This window comes from Cornus florida, unplaced genomic scaffold, assembly GCF_030987335.1.
Source record: "Cornus florida cultivar Cherokee Brave unplaced genomic scaffold, ASM3098733v1 CherokeeBrave_3.0.0_Hap2_Chr04, whole genome shotgun sequence".
Taxonomy (NCBI): Eukaryota; Viridiplantae; Streptophyta; class Magnoliopsida; order Cornales; family Cornaceae; genus Cornus; species Cornus florida.
In genome coordinates, this window is record NW_026775574.1 from 4,222,956 (window position 1) to 4,237,336 (window position 14,381).

Here is a 14,381-nt window from a genome sequence, read left to right on the forward strand (position 1 = left end):
GTACTGAAATTTCTTTCACCCTCAAGAATCCATTAAAATTTAAAGAAATATATTTCTTGCTAAATGGGACAATAAGATAAAATGGTGCTTTTGATCCTTGAACTTAGAACTTAGGGGTCGCTATCATTATCAAACAACAAGCATGACTTCGTAATGATAAAAGTGTGAAAAGAATAATGTCTTCACAACAAGTATTAAAATTATGGAAGTAAAACATAAAAGAAATATAAATTTTTTTTGTTTAAATAATATTACTAATTTACTGTCTAAACTTAATAGTTTAATGGAGAATTCTAACCAAGAATTTTTATTTATTGAAAGTGGTAAGAGTATATCTCTAAAGAAAGGTTTTAATTGTTTATTATTATTATTTTGGTCAAGCACTCTATGAATAAGTTTTAATGTAAAAAAAGTGAAATGGAAATATGCGGAGAATCGCAATGAATGCAAGGCCCATGCCTTGTTTGCCACTTTGCTAGGAAAATGAGGAGATGGAATTGATTCCATTCACTTTACTCCACCAATAAAGACAACCTAAATCAACCCTACTCAGATCTATGACAATGACTTTGCGGTCCCAAATATTAGGTCCAATTTGTGCCCCCTCTCTCACTCTCTCTAAAAGACGTGTATAGAATAGTACTATATATCTGAATTATTTTCTCAAATAAATTTCCTAGATCCTATCTCCATCAAATCCCTGTCAAAATTGTGAAGTTTGAATAGTTTCGTTTAATAGGTGTGGGTTGTTACGCTCAAGCTACGCTCAAGCTTTGAAGTACGAACACGAATACAAATATAAACACAAAATACAAATATAATATAATATAAATATAATAATGAGACAAATTTTAAAAACATAAGACACGAATACGACTAAGATATTTCAATATAATTATATATATATATAATTATATATTCAAAATATAATTACTAAAATCTTACGCATTCATTTTCCTAATAACAAACAGGTATATGTAAATACAAAAGACAAATTTTAATAATTTCATCTCTATTATAAGACAAATATAGACAAGACAAAACATAAAATAAATAAAAAATAAAATTGATTTAAATTTCAAATGAAGATATGCAGAAGAAACATAACTATAATGAGCTAAATATGTATAGAAATAAACATATATACTTTTAATCTGTCACCAAGTCTTGTTCATGTAACTTAAAAAAAAAAAAAAAAGTCTTGTTTATGTAGAAAGATAATTGAAGAAGAGGAGAGACTGAGAGATGAAGTGAGAGAAAATAAATTTTCTGTGTAATACTATGTTGTCTATAGTTGTTTTTTTTTATTTTTTCAAAATTTTACTTTTAAACTTTTTAAAATTAGTAAATTATATTCAGTACCCCATTTATCTTTAAAAAAAAAATTACAAAATATACCTCGCTGTGTCCCCCGCCATGTCCTATCTTTTAAAAAAATTACAAAATATATCCCGCCGTGTCCTGCGCGTGTCCCATAAAAAATAAGTTCTAAACACTTTACAGAAGTGTCGAACACGAGTATTGGTGTCCAAAAAGTGTCCAATAGTGGTACGGGACATCTGAGAAGAGTGTTCGTGGTTCATAACTCTCAAGTTTAAAGTCTCCTTTTTCCCTCAACTAACTACTGACCGTTAAAAATAATAATAATAATAATAATAATTTTGTATAGTAAAAAGAGTGAAAAAAATTAACTCTCAACTTTTGCTCTATTATATTGCATTTGGCATTTTCTTAAATAGTACGTGTGCATATATATAATGACATATTCATCTTTAAAAATCCTTAAAACTCTAAAATATTTATAAAAAAAAAAATAAAAAAATTGCCTTCAATTTTAAGAGATAATTATGTGATTTACTAAAAGAGTTGGATATAATAATGGAGAACAAATATTTTGTTTATATTTTGTAATTTTAAGTGATAATTATGTGGTGACCTGAGATCTTTCTTCCTTGTTTTTGAGAAGTCAAAATAGGTTGTTCTTCCTCTTGTGTTTCAGATCCTCGCCGTCACAGATCCTTGTCGTCGCCTCATAGCCTCGCCGTCATAAATCCTCACCGTCGCAATCTCACAGCCTCGCCGTCGCCGTCTCACAGCCTCACCGTCTCAAACCCACCACCACAACCCGTCGCCGTCACTGATACCCATCACCACAACCCGTCGCCGTCACAGATCCTCGCCGCCACCACCACCGACTAAACCAGATAAAGGGCTTGATACTTGATATATATATATATATATATATATATATATATCTTTTAAATATAATATCTAATTATATAGACAAAGGGTATTTTATAAATTTTAATAAAAATAGTAGCTGACGTTATCAATTTTGGCCGTTAACTCTAATAAAGAGGAAGTCAAATTAGGAGAGGTCGAGTAATTTCAGAAACAATAAGGGTGATTCCTGTAATTAGGGCAAATCACATGAGAGATTTGTGTAAATTACCCTTTTGTATAATAGGTATTGCTCTCTATTCTCAAAAGATGTGTATGGAACTAAATTATATAATTTTAAATTTTTTTCAATATGTATCGCTCTCACGCTTCGAGTGCGCTCTTGTTTTCACGTTCCTTACGCGTTCTCGCTCTAAAATTCTCACTATTTGAAACATAATTTTGTCGCTCTTACGTTCCCGCTCTCGAATTCGCTCTTGCTTTATACACTTACTCAAATTCTCACTATTTATGACATAATTTTGTCGCTCTCACATTCCCACTCTCAAATTTGTTTTCTCTCCTACTTTATGTGACTTAGGTATAAAATAGTACTATATATCTAAATTATTTTCTCAAATTAATTTCCTAGATCCTATCTCCATCAATTATTTGACAAAATTGTGAAGTTTGAATAGTTTTGTATAATTAGTGTGGCGGTGTTATTCGAATGGTAAAAAGATTAGGTTTAAAGTTTTTCATTTTAGGTTAGATTCCTTTCTCCCTAACTAATTACTGACCATTGTCAGGAGAAAAAAAAAAATTGTATAATAAAAAGAGTAAAAAAAAATTAACTCTCAACTTTTGCTCTATTATATTGCATTTGGCATTTTCTTAAATAGTACGTGTGCATATATATAATGACATATTCATCTTTAAAACTCCTTAAAGCTCTAAAATATTTATAAAAAAAAAAAAATTGCCTTCAATTTTAAGTGATAATTATGTGATTTACTAAAAGAGTTGGATATAATAACGGAGAACAAATATTTTGTTTATATTTTGTAAATATACTTGCATGTTATTTTTAGAAAAATAACATAATTACTCTTTAAAAGTGAAGTTAGTTTTGAACAGGGGTGGGACTTGGGTGGATTGGAGGGACTTGGGTGGATTGGACGGGTAAATGTTACCCCATGGCAAATCAAAAGTTGTAAAACCTTTTTTTATTAGAATTTGGAAGGAACTTAATAATTTTTTTTTTTATTAGAATTTGGAAGGAACTTAAATTTTATCTTTTTTATTATTTTATTTCCTTAACTAAATATATTAAATATTTAAAGCAAGTGTGTTTAAGTTAGGTGACTATTTTACTATAAATATTAAATTATCTATGTAACGTATAACATTACATATATAAAAATTTTAAATCCAGTTGCATTTCATGATTCATATTCCATTCCTTGCCGTAAAATTTTCCGACCGGACTCAGGTGACAAGTCCCAGCTCTAGGTTTGAGTCAATAATCGAGTGTAAGATTGTTTTTGTACAAAGTTTTTAAAAAATACATTTATATAAAAAATAAAAATAGAAGCAATATCATATTTAAAGGCATATTTGGCTATTATATAATAATCCCTATATTTTATACATCACCGGATAGGATTCTATTGGTTCGAGGAATCTCATTTCCCACCGCACAAACATCGCCTCATATTAATAATCCAAAAATACTAAATAAATGCTCTGAGCCTTCGCATCTCCTCCACCTTTCCCTCCCCTTTATAAATGAAAACCAGAACCAGACCCAAAACCAAACCCTAGTCTCCCTCTCTCTCTCTCTATAAATATATATATATACACACACACACATTCTTAGATAACGTGTTCGTCTTCTATGGCACCCCAATTTCTATAGCAAAAATTTTCATTTTCTCTAAAAGCGACGGTTCAGATTAGGTTTATTCTCCACCATTCGTTTCATAAAAGCCCCTTACATTTTTGGTTTTTCTTCTTCAGTTATCAAAACCCAAGTAGTATTTCTTTGGGTCTGTTCTAAATCTAAAACAAGCTTTGAAGAGAGAGAGAGAGAGAGAGCTTACTGAATCTTAGATACTGTATTGATTTTTTCTTGATTCGCTCAATTTCCGTCGTTGATTATGGCTCTAGCTTACCCTCATTTTATTGGGTCTGACAAATCAACCGTCGATGCGGCTCTTATGGTAACCGCATCGTCCCCATCTCGGCCGCCTGTGATTCTAACCCAGGACGAGCTGAAGAAAATCGCCGCCTACAAGGCCGTCGAGTTCGTCGAGTCCGGTATGGTTTTGGGCTTAGGAACCGGGTCGACGGCGAGGCATGCCGTCGACCGAATCGGCGAGCTTCTGCGGCAAGGCAAGCTGAAGAACATAATCGGAATACCCACATCGAAGATGACCCACGAACAAGCCCTGTCGTTGGGAATTCCGTTATCGGACCTCGATTCGCACCCAATCATCGATCTGGCCATCGACGGCGCAGATGAGGTCGACCCGCATTTGAATTTGGTGAAGGGGCGAGGCGGGTCGCTGCTGAGGGAGAAGATGGTGGAGGGTGCTTGCAAGAAATTTGTGGTGATTGTTGATGAGACAAAGATGGTGAAGCATTTGGGGGGCAGTGGGCTTGCTTTGCCGGTCGAGATTGTGCCGTTTTGTTGGAATTTCACGGCACAGAGGCTTCAATTGTTGTTTTCGGAGTCAGGTTGTGTTGCCAAGCTCAGGAATTGCACCAAAAATGGTGAGCCTTTTGTTACTGATAATGGGAATTATATTATTGATTTGTATTTCAAGCAAGACATTGGGGATTTGAATGCTGCAAGTGATGCCATTTTGCGACTTGCCGGTGTCGTGGAGCATGGAATGTTTATTGACATGGCCACCACAGTGATTATTGCAGGCGAGCTCGGTGTCACCGTGAAGAATAAGTAGAAGAGGTAGATCTGCTGATTGTTGTTTTAGCAAGGCTCTAACTTATTTTATGTAGGCTTAGTAAAATTATTGGTTTGCAATAGAATTGGGGAAGCTTTTATTGATTAGTATTGTAGTAGGGAAAAGATTTTGGTCTCCTAGCATTAGCTGATATGATTGTTTGGAAATTCCCCTTGAAGTTTTGATACGTATTGAGACCAGAATTAGTGAAAATCAATATAAAGTTTGCATTTTGCTATGAAAAATGCCTTCTCTTTTAACTATTTTGCTTTTGAACTCAGTACGATATCCTTAAGTTTGTACCTGTGAGTGAGCACATAATTAGTGCCAATTCTATGGGATCTTTCTCTTAGTTGATATTCCTTATTTAGCTTAGATTGCATTTGGGAAAACACAAGTAGAAAATTCTTTTGTTTTTTTTTTTAACATGAAGGCCGCCCCGCTCGCATTGAAGGATCAAGCTTGGATTTTGGTGTGATTGTAATATCTTCAATCATAGGATGCCTCAGCTTTTGATTTTAGTATATGCTATTGACAGTTGTACTCCTTCCATGCTAGCACTGAATGCACTTCTGTTTAAAAATCCCATGCAGAAGCCCTTATGTAAAGCTCCTCAATTTACTTTAAAGACATTTGATGGTTTGTGTAACTTTCCTATGATTCCTCTTAATTAAGAACAGTTGGTAGATGTTGCTACATGTGATCCAGGCAAGCTTTATGAAGCTTCAAGAGGTTGTAATTTGCTGTAGACAATTTATTTCTAAGTTATTTTGAAATTACGTTTGTGGTTGCACTAGCTCTTTTCGTTTAATGGAATTACAGGTTTGCGATTGCATGGAGATGAGTTTTTGTAGCATCTGAAATAGAGTTTGGTGAGGGCAGCCCACCTAAGGGCTAATGTCATGGTTTATGTTGTGGGCAACTCAGAGAAAGCATTAGCTATGGCTCACAAGGGGCGGGGATTAGTGATCTAATAGCTTCTTCTTGTTGTTGTTGTTGTGAGTGACTCTGTAGACTGTAGTTGCAGCCAAAGTCTGAAGCCCTCTGAATAGTTCTTGCTGTTGTTTGGGAATGAAGGCGGTGGTGCAGTTAGGGTGAATGGTCAGTAGACCGTGAATTAGAGTCTAAGGCCCTGCTTGGATTAGAACTATAAAAACAGTTTTCTGTTTTCATAGTGATAAAAAACTGAAAACTGCAAAATAGTTCTGCTTGGATTTGTTTTGACAAAACAGTTTTTTAAAAACTGAGTTCTCATAGTATCAATTTTCAGGGAACAACTTTTTGTTATTTTGGAAAATTTTGAGAACACGGAGATGATAAAAAGGAAAACACACGCAACCCCAATCTCGTTTTAAGCTCTACGCGCAAGCCCTTTTGACATTCTCTTTCTTTCCTAAATGCTCTCTCTCAGATTTCTTCGCCTCTCTCTTCAAGTTCTCTGTCAGTTTTTGAATAAGAAGGTCGATCTGTGCTCTTTGTCAGATTTATGAATTTTTTGTGGTTGTTCACAGTTCCGATTTGGGTTGAGGGTTGATTATTTGCTTTGGTGGGATTGGATTTGGTTGTGTTGGATGTGGTTGTTCAAAGTTCTAATTTTCTGTGCTTTGGTTGAGGGTTGATAATATTTTTTATTTTATTTTTCGAAAACCCGAGGTATTTGAGGCTTTGCCCCGACTAATCCCCGAGGACCTGTGCAAGGCGACTCCCCCCGCGGACCGGGTAAAACTCAAACTATGTCCGCGGTCGTGGCCCCAAGGAATTGCTTACACTTAAGGGGAATCGAACTTAAGACCTGAAGCTTAATGAGGCTCCAAGTCCCAAGCCTCTTCCACTAGGCCAACCCTGTGGGGTTAGGGTTGATAATTTGCCCTGTTCGATTTGGTTGTGTTGGTTTGAAGGTTATTTGATTTGGTTGTTCGCACTTCCCATTTAGCTTGGTTGTGTAAGATTTTCGTATGATTTCATGGACAATAACAGCTAGGTTATCTTTTGGTTTTGTTAGAATGGAAGGTAACTGAATTTAATTTTCTTTTCCTTTGTAGAAAGGTCAAAGATTTGTGCATTTTTGGTGGAAAAAGAAAGGAAGGTAACTGAATTTAGTTTTCTTTTCCTTTGTAGAAAGGTCAAAGATTTGTGCATTTCTTTGTGGAAAAAGAAAGGAACTGCTATTATATATTATTGTGGATATCAATTGGTATTTAATTTAGGCAAAGGATAATGGAAAGGTGCATCTTACTTTAATCATTTTCAAAGTATGTTCTTCGCAACATCTAATTATTTTTTCACAGCAAAATGCTTAAATAATTTGATGGTGTTAATTGCCTTGCCTTGGAATAATCTGATGGTGTTAATTGCCTTAAAATAATCTAATTGATTAAATTGGAATTTTCTAAGCACATAGTCAAAGTAAGGGATTGTCCCTGGTATTGATTTTTAGTTCATGGTAATTCTAAGCACATAGCCATAGATGTTATAACTAGATGTTATAACTAGAGATCTTGAAACTGGGGGATGACAACAAAGAATTGGTTAGTGTCCTCTTTGAATGCTTGTATTAAATTGAATAAGATTCAATCATATTGATTAAATACAGTATTGCTCTTATTCTTTTTGTCATTACAGTCATTCACAATCCACTCATTATGCATTCACAATTTAGCATTTACAATTTTACATTATGTCTTGTTTTCTTTATATTTGGACAGATTATTGGGTTTTATTCTTGAACTTTATTTGTCTATCTAATTTTCTGACAGTTCTTTTTTTCTTAATTAAAAAAGATAAATTGAATCTTTTTATCAGTGTGTGATTGCACAGTTGGTAAGACAGTGTGGAAGATGAGTCCTTTGAAGATATGATATTGGTAATTCAATAGTACTAAATGGGATCCCCAATTATTCTTTTATTGAGATCTTTAAAATTTTGATAATTTAAGGAAGCTGTGGTTATAAATCCATTCCTCAAAATCTTCTTTACAACCTAGTGCTGATGGTTGGTCTCTAGTCTTCAGTTGCTGATGGTTGGTTTAAATTGAATATTGATGTTGTTCTTCTCATTGGTGTTAGAAGTGTCTCTGCTTTGTCTACAACATGGTGTAAACTTCCAACTTAAATGGATTTCTAAAGCTCACAATACAGTGGAACATAAGTCAAGTCAATGGGCTCCTGTGATTCTGATATTGATGAACGGCCTTCATGGCTTGTAAATTTGTAATTGCAATTAACTGTGATTGTATGCCTTCTGATTTTGAATAATAATATTATTAGTATTGATTTGTGGTGAAAAAAATAATAATAAAAAAGAAATTCTGTGAAGATTTTTCTGTCTTCTTTTCAACTAGATCTAATCTTATGTCTCATTAAAATTTTCTTGTAGTCCTTATGGATTTGTGAAGAATAACATAATAATATTTACATAGTGCAATCCTCAATTTGGCTATGCTATCAAAATTTTCTTCTTGGTTGTAAAACTATGCGAAAATTTTCTTCTTGTCTCTATAGTCTTTTTTCATTTTTAGAGCAATTTTTGTTAATTTAAAAATATTTAAGAGTAAACCACATCTAATATTTATAATAAATTTAAGAAAAAAATAAATGAGTGATATGCAATATTCTTTATTTTCAGAAAACTATTTTCAACCAAGCAGTTTTATGAGTTTTTGTTTTCTGAAAACTGTTTTGTAATTATTCTAGAGCTGTAAAGGACTTGATTTTTAGTGTTCTTGGTGAGTTTGCATATGCGGTGGTGTGGAGACTTCTGTTTAGACCTTCAAAAATTGTGTAATTAAGCCACACAAACAGGAGATAACAATTTAAAGTCAAGTGTTACACACATGGATTGATCTCTCAACTTACTTTGAGATGCTGTCCAAATCTCTCCACTTCTTGTTCTCCAAGAGTTTCACAGAGTTCAGGGCTTTCATTCAAGAGCTTCTTATTCTCGAAAGTTAGATCAGGTTGCATTAGCCCTGCTGCTCAGCACAAGGACCAATCATTATTGGCAATTGAATTCTTGCAACAGAACAACCACCACCGGCCGGGTAGTCATCTTCTTTGCTTTTTAAAGTAGAAGGTCGAAATATATGACCCGCACCATTGCCATGAAATAACGAGAAATAGTTCGAAAGTTGTATCTCACTGTTTTATGCTAGTAAATAATGATGTCATCATGATGTCATTGACAATTTTATGTGAATGAATGATGAAGTCATCATCACGTTATTAAATTGTCCTTGTCACAACTCTTGCCATGGAACAAAGGAGGTTATTGTAAGTGAGAACTTTAGCTTTGGGTACCTGATTAACAACTTGAAGCCCACAACAAGATTTTGGGCCATGATTTTCAGCTGAATCAGAACTGGGCCTTGAACACCATGGCCAAACCTTTTGAGGCTTAGTTTTCACACGTGACTTCTTACTTCATTTCATAATATTTTGACGTACCTGAATTTTTTTCCTTTCAAAACATCGTCAAACTAATGCACATGTAACACATTACTTCACATGCAATACTATTATTTAACAATCGATGATGAACTTATTTAAATAACGAGACTGCTACAATTGGGAACTCTCCCGAAACGAGCAATCTCGCTTTGATTTTTCTGATTTTATTTTATGCTTTAAAGATCTCAACCACATTAACTTTTCTTAGTGCAGTGTATTTATGTTGTTTGGTCAATGGACCACTCATTTTGAGTTCAAGAAGAATCAACCCAAATGGAAAATGTAAGGTGGTGGTTGTACGAGTTTCAAAGACTGTGATATACGTTATTATGCACCAAATATTTCGTTCAGATTTGAAGTTAGAAAGTGATGATAAGATAAACCCATTTTCTACTCCTATTCCTTTTTTCTTTTTTCTGTCTTTTCTTTTATGGAAATCTGATAAACATATCTTTCTTAACCCTTTTCCCTTGTAGTCAAAAGCTAAAAAGGTATCCAATCAATTTCATCCATTAATGGATTTTTTTCCTTTTAATTGGATGAACAGATATTTTTCTCAGTGCTTATATGCCATCATGAACAATTTTTTTAATTGGATTGAAGATTTGGAGGTGGAATAATGATATATCTACCGAATTTGGAGATCTCGTCCAATAATATTAGAGTGATAATCATGCGGTGAAGTTCGCACACTCTTACTTATCCTTGTTCGGCATCTTTAGAATTATGTATCATTTCTATTGTAATTTGGTTGCACATTTAAAAATTCTGTAGCTTCGTGTTGATTTGGACCAATGTAAAAGTGGTCAACATGTCAATGATTTAAAATTGAAACATCCATGGACTATTGAAACATCCAATAATATTAGAGTGATAATCATGTGGTGAAGATCACACACCGTTACTCGTAATATCTTCAGCATCTTTTGAATTATGTATCATATTCTTTAGAGCTATTGCAATTTGGTTGCATTTAAAAAATCTGTGTTTCGTGTTGATTTGGATCAATGTAAGAGTGGTCAACATGTCAACGATTTAAAATTTTGTATTAGTATTGCGTTGATTCCCTCAGATTACAGGATGGGATACTTTTTTTATTTGATTGATTTTCGAATTTCAGGAATCTGAACTTTTTAAATGTTTATCATTAGTGGTTGCATTATGAGTATGCAATAGTCTATAAAGGACATGGTTAGCTAAAGCATGGACATTAAAATACTGAAGATACGTAAAAGAACTACAAAACTAATACTAACAATTAACCAAATGTTAACAAGTAGATTCATGACAATCCCAACAGTTTGGTCTAGTTAAAAAAGTTTTGAACACTCATACCTTATAAAGTATTATGAGGTAATGCTCGGGGATAAAATTTGAATTTTATTTGATTTGTGTGAGGGAAGCTTGAATGGTGAAAAAAATAAAATAAAATAAAAAATAAACAAGTAGATGCAGAACTCTATCCCTATCCCTCCATTTTAAAGGCCGTGGCAGCACTTTTATGATGGTGATTGTAATTAAGCCATATTTTAATAATTATTAAGAATTTTGCACGCCCAAAATGTGATCCAAACTGGCATGGAGAGATGTAAGAGAATAAAATTGATCAGAGTAAAGTAGAAGAGGAACAAGAAGTGGGAAAAGTGAGATGTACTTGAAAGAAGGGAAGCTCTCTGAAAAATTATAAAATGATGGGCACCTTGTAGAGTTGTAGGTTATATTTACGACACATTTGATAAGGCTACGTCCATCTGACAGTTTTAATTCTGCAATAAAAGTCTGGTGCATTGAATTTGTCGATTTACAAGACGTTTGATGTGATACAATTAAGCGAATCAGTACAATATTTTACAGTATCTAAAGTATATTTAGAAAACTTCTCTATTTTCCATTTTCTAGAAGTCACCTTGTTGGCAAATCGCCGCAAACGCGAGTCAGAGTCTAAGTAAACTTAACTCGTTTATTCATTAATTATTTACGAATTGGGCTCGATAATGCGTTAGCGAATATATTCAATTATAATATATATATATATATATATATATATATATATATATACAGAGTTCTAATCTCTTATATGTACCGTTAGATTAAATATTACAGTCATTTTTTAAACCCACCTATATTCTTTGCTTTTAACAAAAACTCACTCTCACCAATTTTTACTGGTATATTTTACTAAAATTTTGTTTTTATTTAGATGTTTCTTTGAAATAAATATAAAAACCTTTGAAAAAAAAAATATCCGTATATATTACCAGGGGTAGAGCCAGGATTCAATGTAAGGGGGCTGTAGTATTAACAGTTTTACCAATATAATATAATAATATTTTAAGTTAAAAGTACTTCATGATCAATTAGAAGCATACAAAAATATATCTAGCCAAAATTTGGCCAATTTGTTTACAAAACAATAACTAACCTATATCTAGTTAAATATGACAGAGATAAATAATAAATTGTGCGCTTGTGCATTGTCTAAACACTTTATATCTTGAAAATGTGTGCATGTACAGTGTGCATAAGACAACGACAATGTAATTAGATAGAATTAGTGTACCGTGATTGTCAAGTCCGTGAGCTTAGAATTTGTTTTCTAAGTTTCGACATCGACAACACTTCTTTAACTAAGTATTTAAGTCTTGCTTTAACATCTTCAGGATAATCACCTGAATTAAAAGAGAGGAGAAAAAACATCAGGTTGCGGTCGTGACTGTTAAAGTAAAAAGTCCTAAAATCACTTGCAACTAGCAGAAGAGGAAATCTATTTTTGAAAAATATTGAAAATATTTAAAAAAAAAAAAAAAAAAAAAAACCATTTTGCTTAAGAACACTAACCTGACATTTTGCTTAAGTACTGCAAAAGAACACTAACCTGACATTTTGCTTAATAATCTATATTTCTACCATAAAACTCCCATTTGCAGATATTCTTTTAGAAGCCAAATCACAAGAAAATTCAAATTTTAACATGTTGAGCACAATGTACGTACATCAGAGAACAATAAAACATTGCAATATATGCATCAGTATGCTTTAGACATAAATTTCTTTGAAAATAGAAGAATAGAGTTTCATAATTGAAGAGGTCTTTTCTTCTTTTTGGTAAGTAATTGAAGAGTCCTCACGGACCTCACCTCTACTTTGAATCAATTAAATTAAACAATATAAACCCCACACCATAGTTAGTAAAATACGGTACGGAAAAAATACGGGTACGGAAACGTATAAGTATAATTCGATATTTTTTTTAAAATACGTTTAAAAAATTCGGCAAAAAAATACGGCAACGTAAAAATTCAAATGCGGATACGTACGTGTATAATACGTTATATACACTAAAAATTCGGGATAAAAAATTCGGCTATATACATCTTATTATTTTCTTATATATATGATATATTTGTAAGGACAATAACGAATATGTAACAAATAATAAAATAAATATATTACAATTAACACTATCACAATAATCATAAAAAAAAAAAAAATCATAAGTATATAATGTGATACTTTACTAAAACATCTGGGGAGTGTGGTGATCTACAAATTTCTAAAATAATAATAATAAAGATATTAACAAAATTTAGAAGATCTCACAACAAAACAAAAAATCTATAAATATCTACAAACATCAATAAAAACTTGTGATTCTTCAAGATTATAGTGTTCCATAATTATAGTGTTCCACAAATATATATATATATATATATATCTTTCGTTACTTTGATTAAATATCATAATTGGAGTGACAACAATAAGAGATTGCATAATAAATAACATTATTTTAATGGCTTAAAAGATAATGGTCATACCAAGCAAAAGAGGGTAGAAAATACAATAGTTTGTATTTCAGAAAAATACGCTATTAGGAACGTGAATTTCGTGAACAAAAAGAAAAAGAAAAAAAAAAATAGGTTACGAATTAAACGGAGTAACAAAATGAATAAATGAATAAACGCGTTAGATACGGAGTGATGGAAAAAAATGCGCATTTTACCGTATCTTTCAACTTTGATCGGCAAACGGAAGTATTTTTCTAAAATTCGTACGTACGCGTTTAATTCGCGAATCATACGCGAAACTAGGCCCCGCACACACTAAAAAATAAAATTTCAGCCTACAAAACAATGCATAAATCTTCATATATTCATACATAAGTTATCTGGAATCAGCACATAACAAACATGATTGTTGTTTTTCAAATGACCACTCCCTAAAATTATATGGATCAACATTAAAACCAACTCATACAGAATTAACCACTAACAAATTATTATTCTTTAATACATAGAACTGACTAGATTCAATTACCACACCAGCAAAATTAAATTAAAAAATTAGTCAAAAAAAAAAAATCTAAAAATTCCATGATCCAAAGGGAAAAACATAAATAAAAAATAAACATACCCTACTTGCAATGACAATCCCAACAACAACAGGTACAGGATGATTATGAGGGAGTAGAATTGGTGTGGCCATGCTGCTGGAACAGGTACAAGGGGAAAGAGAGAGACTGAGAGAGTCTGTGTGCGGCGGGTGCCCTAGTTTTTCTTTTCCTTTCATATGTTGCGAGGGCCAAGTGTACTAATTTAATTTTTTCTTTTTCTTTTTTATAAATATTAATAAAAATAATATTTTTTTGGGGGGGCCTGCCCCCTGGCCTACCCTTCCCTCCGCCCCTGTATATTACTAAAATTTTGTTTTTCTTTAGATGTTTCTAAACCTTTGAAAGAAAATTAATACCCATATATTACCAAAATTTTGTTTAAACTTTAGATGTTTCTTTGAAAGAAATATGAGGAAGAGA

At 32.7% G+C, this 14,381-nt stretch overlaps 1 protein-coding gene across 1 annotated transcript; it reads left to right on the forward strand.

Annotated features, from left to right (window-relative positions):
- The first annotated feature begins 3,897 nt into the window (after positions 1–3,897).
- LOC132302547 (probable ribose-5-phosphate isomerase 2) lies at positions 3,898–5,371 on the forward strand. Its single transcript, XM_059799438.1, has one exon. It carries the CDS (start codon positions 4,320–4,322, stop codon positions 5,124–5,126), a length of 807 nt encoding a protein of 268 aa, XP_059655421.1. The 5' UTR covers positions 3,898–4,319; the 3' UTR covers positions 5,127–5,371.
- The last annotated feature ends 9,010 nt before the right edge of the window (positions 5,372–14,381 follow it).

Coding starts and splice junctions, on each gene's coding strand:
- LOC132302547 (XM_059799438.1), top strand. CDS start 4,320: ATGGCTCTAGCTTACCCTCATTTTATTGGGTCTGACAAATCAACCGTC.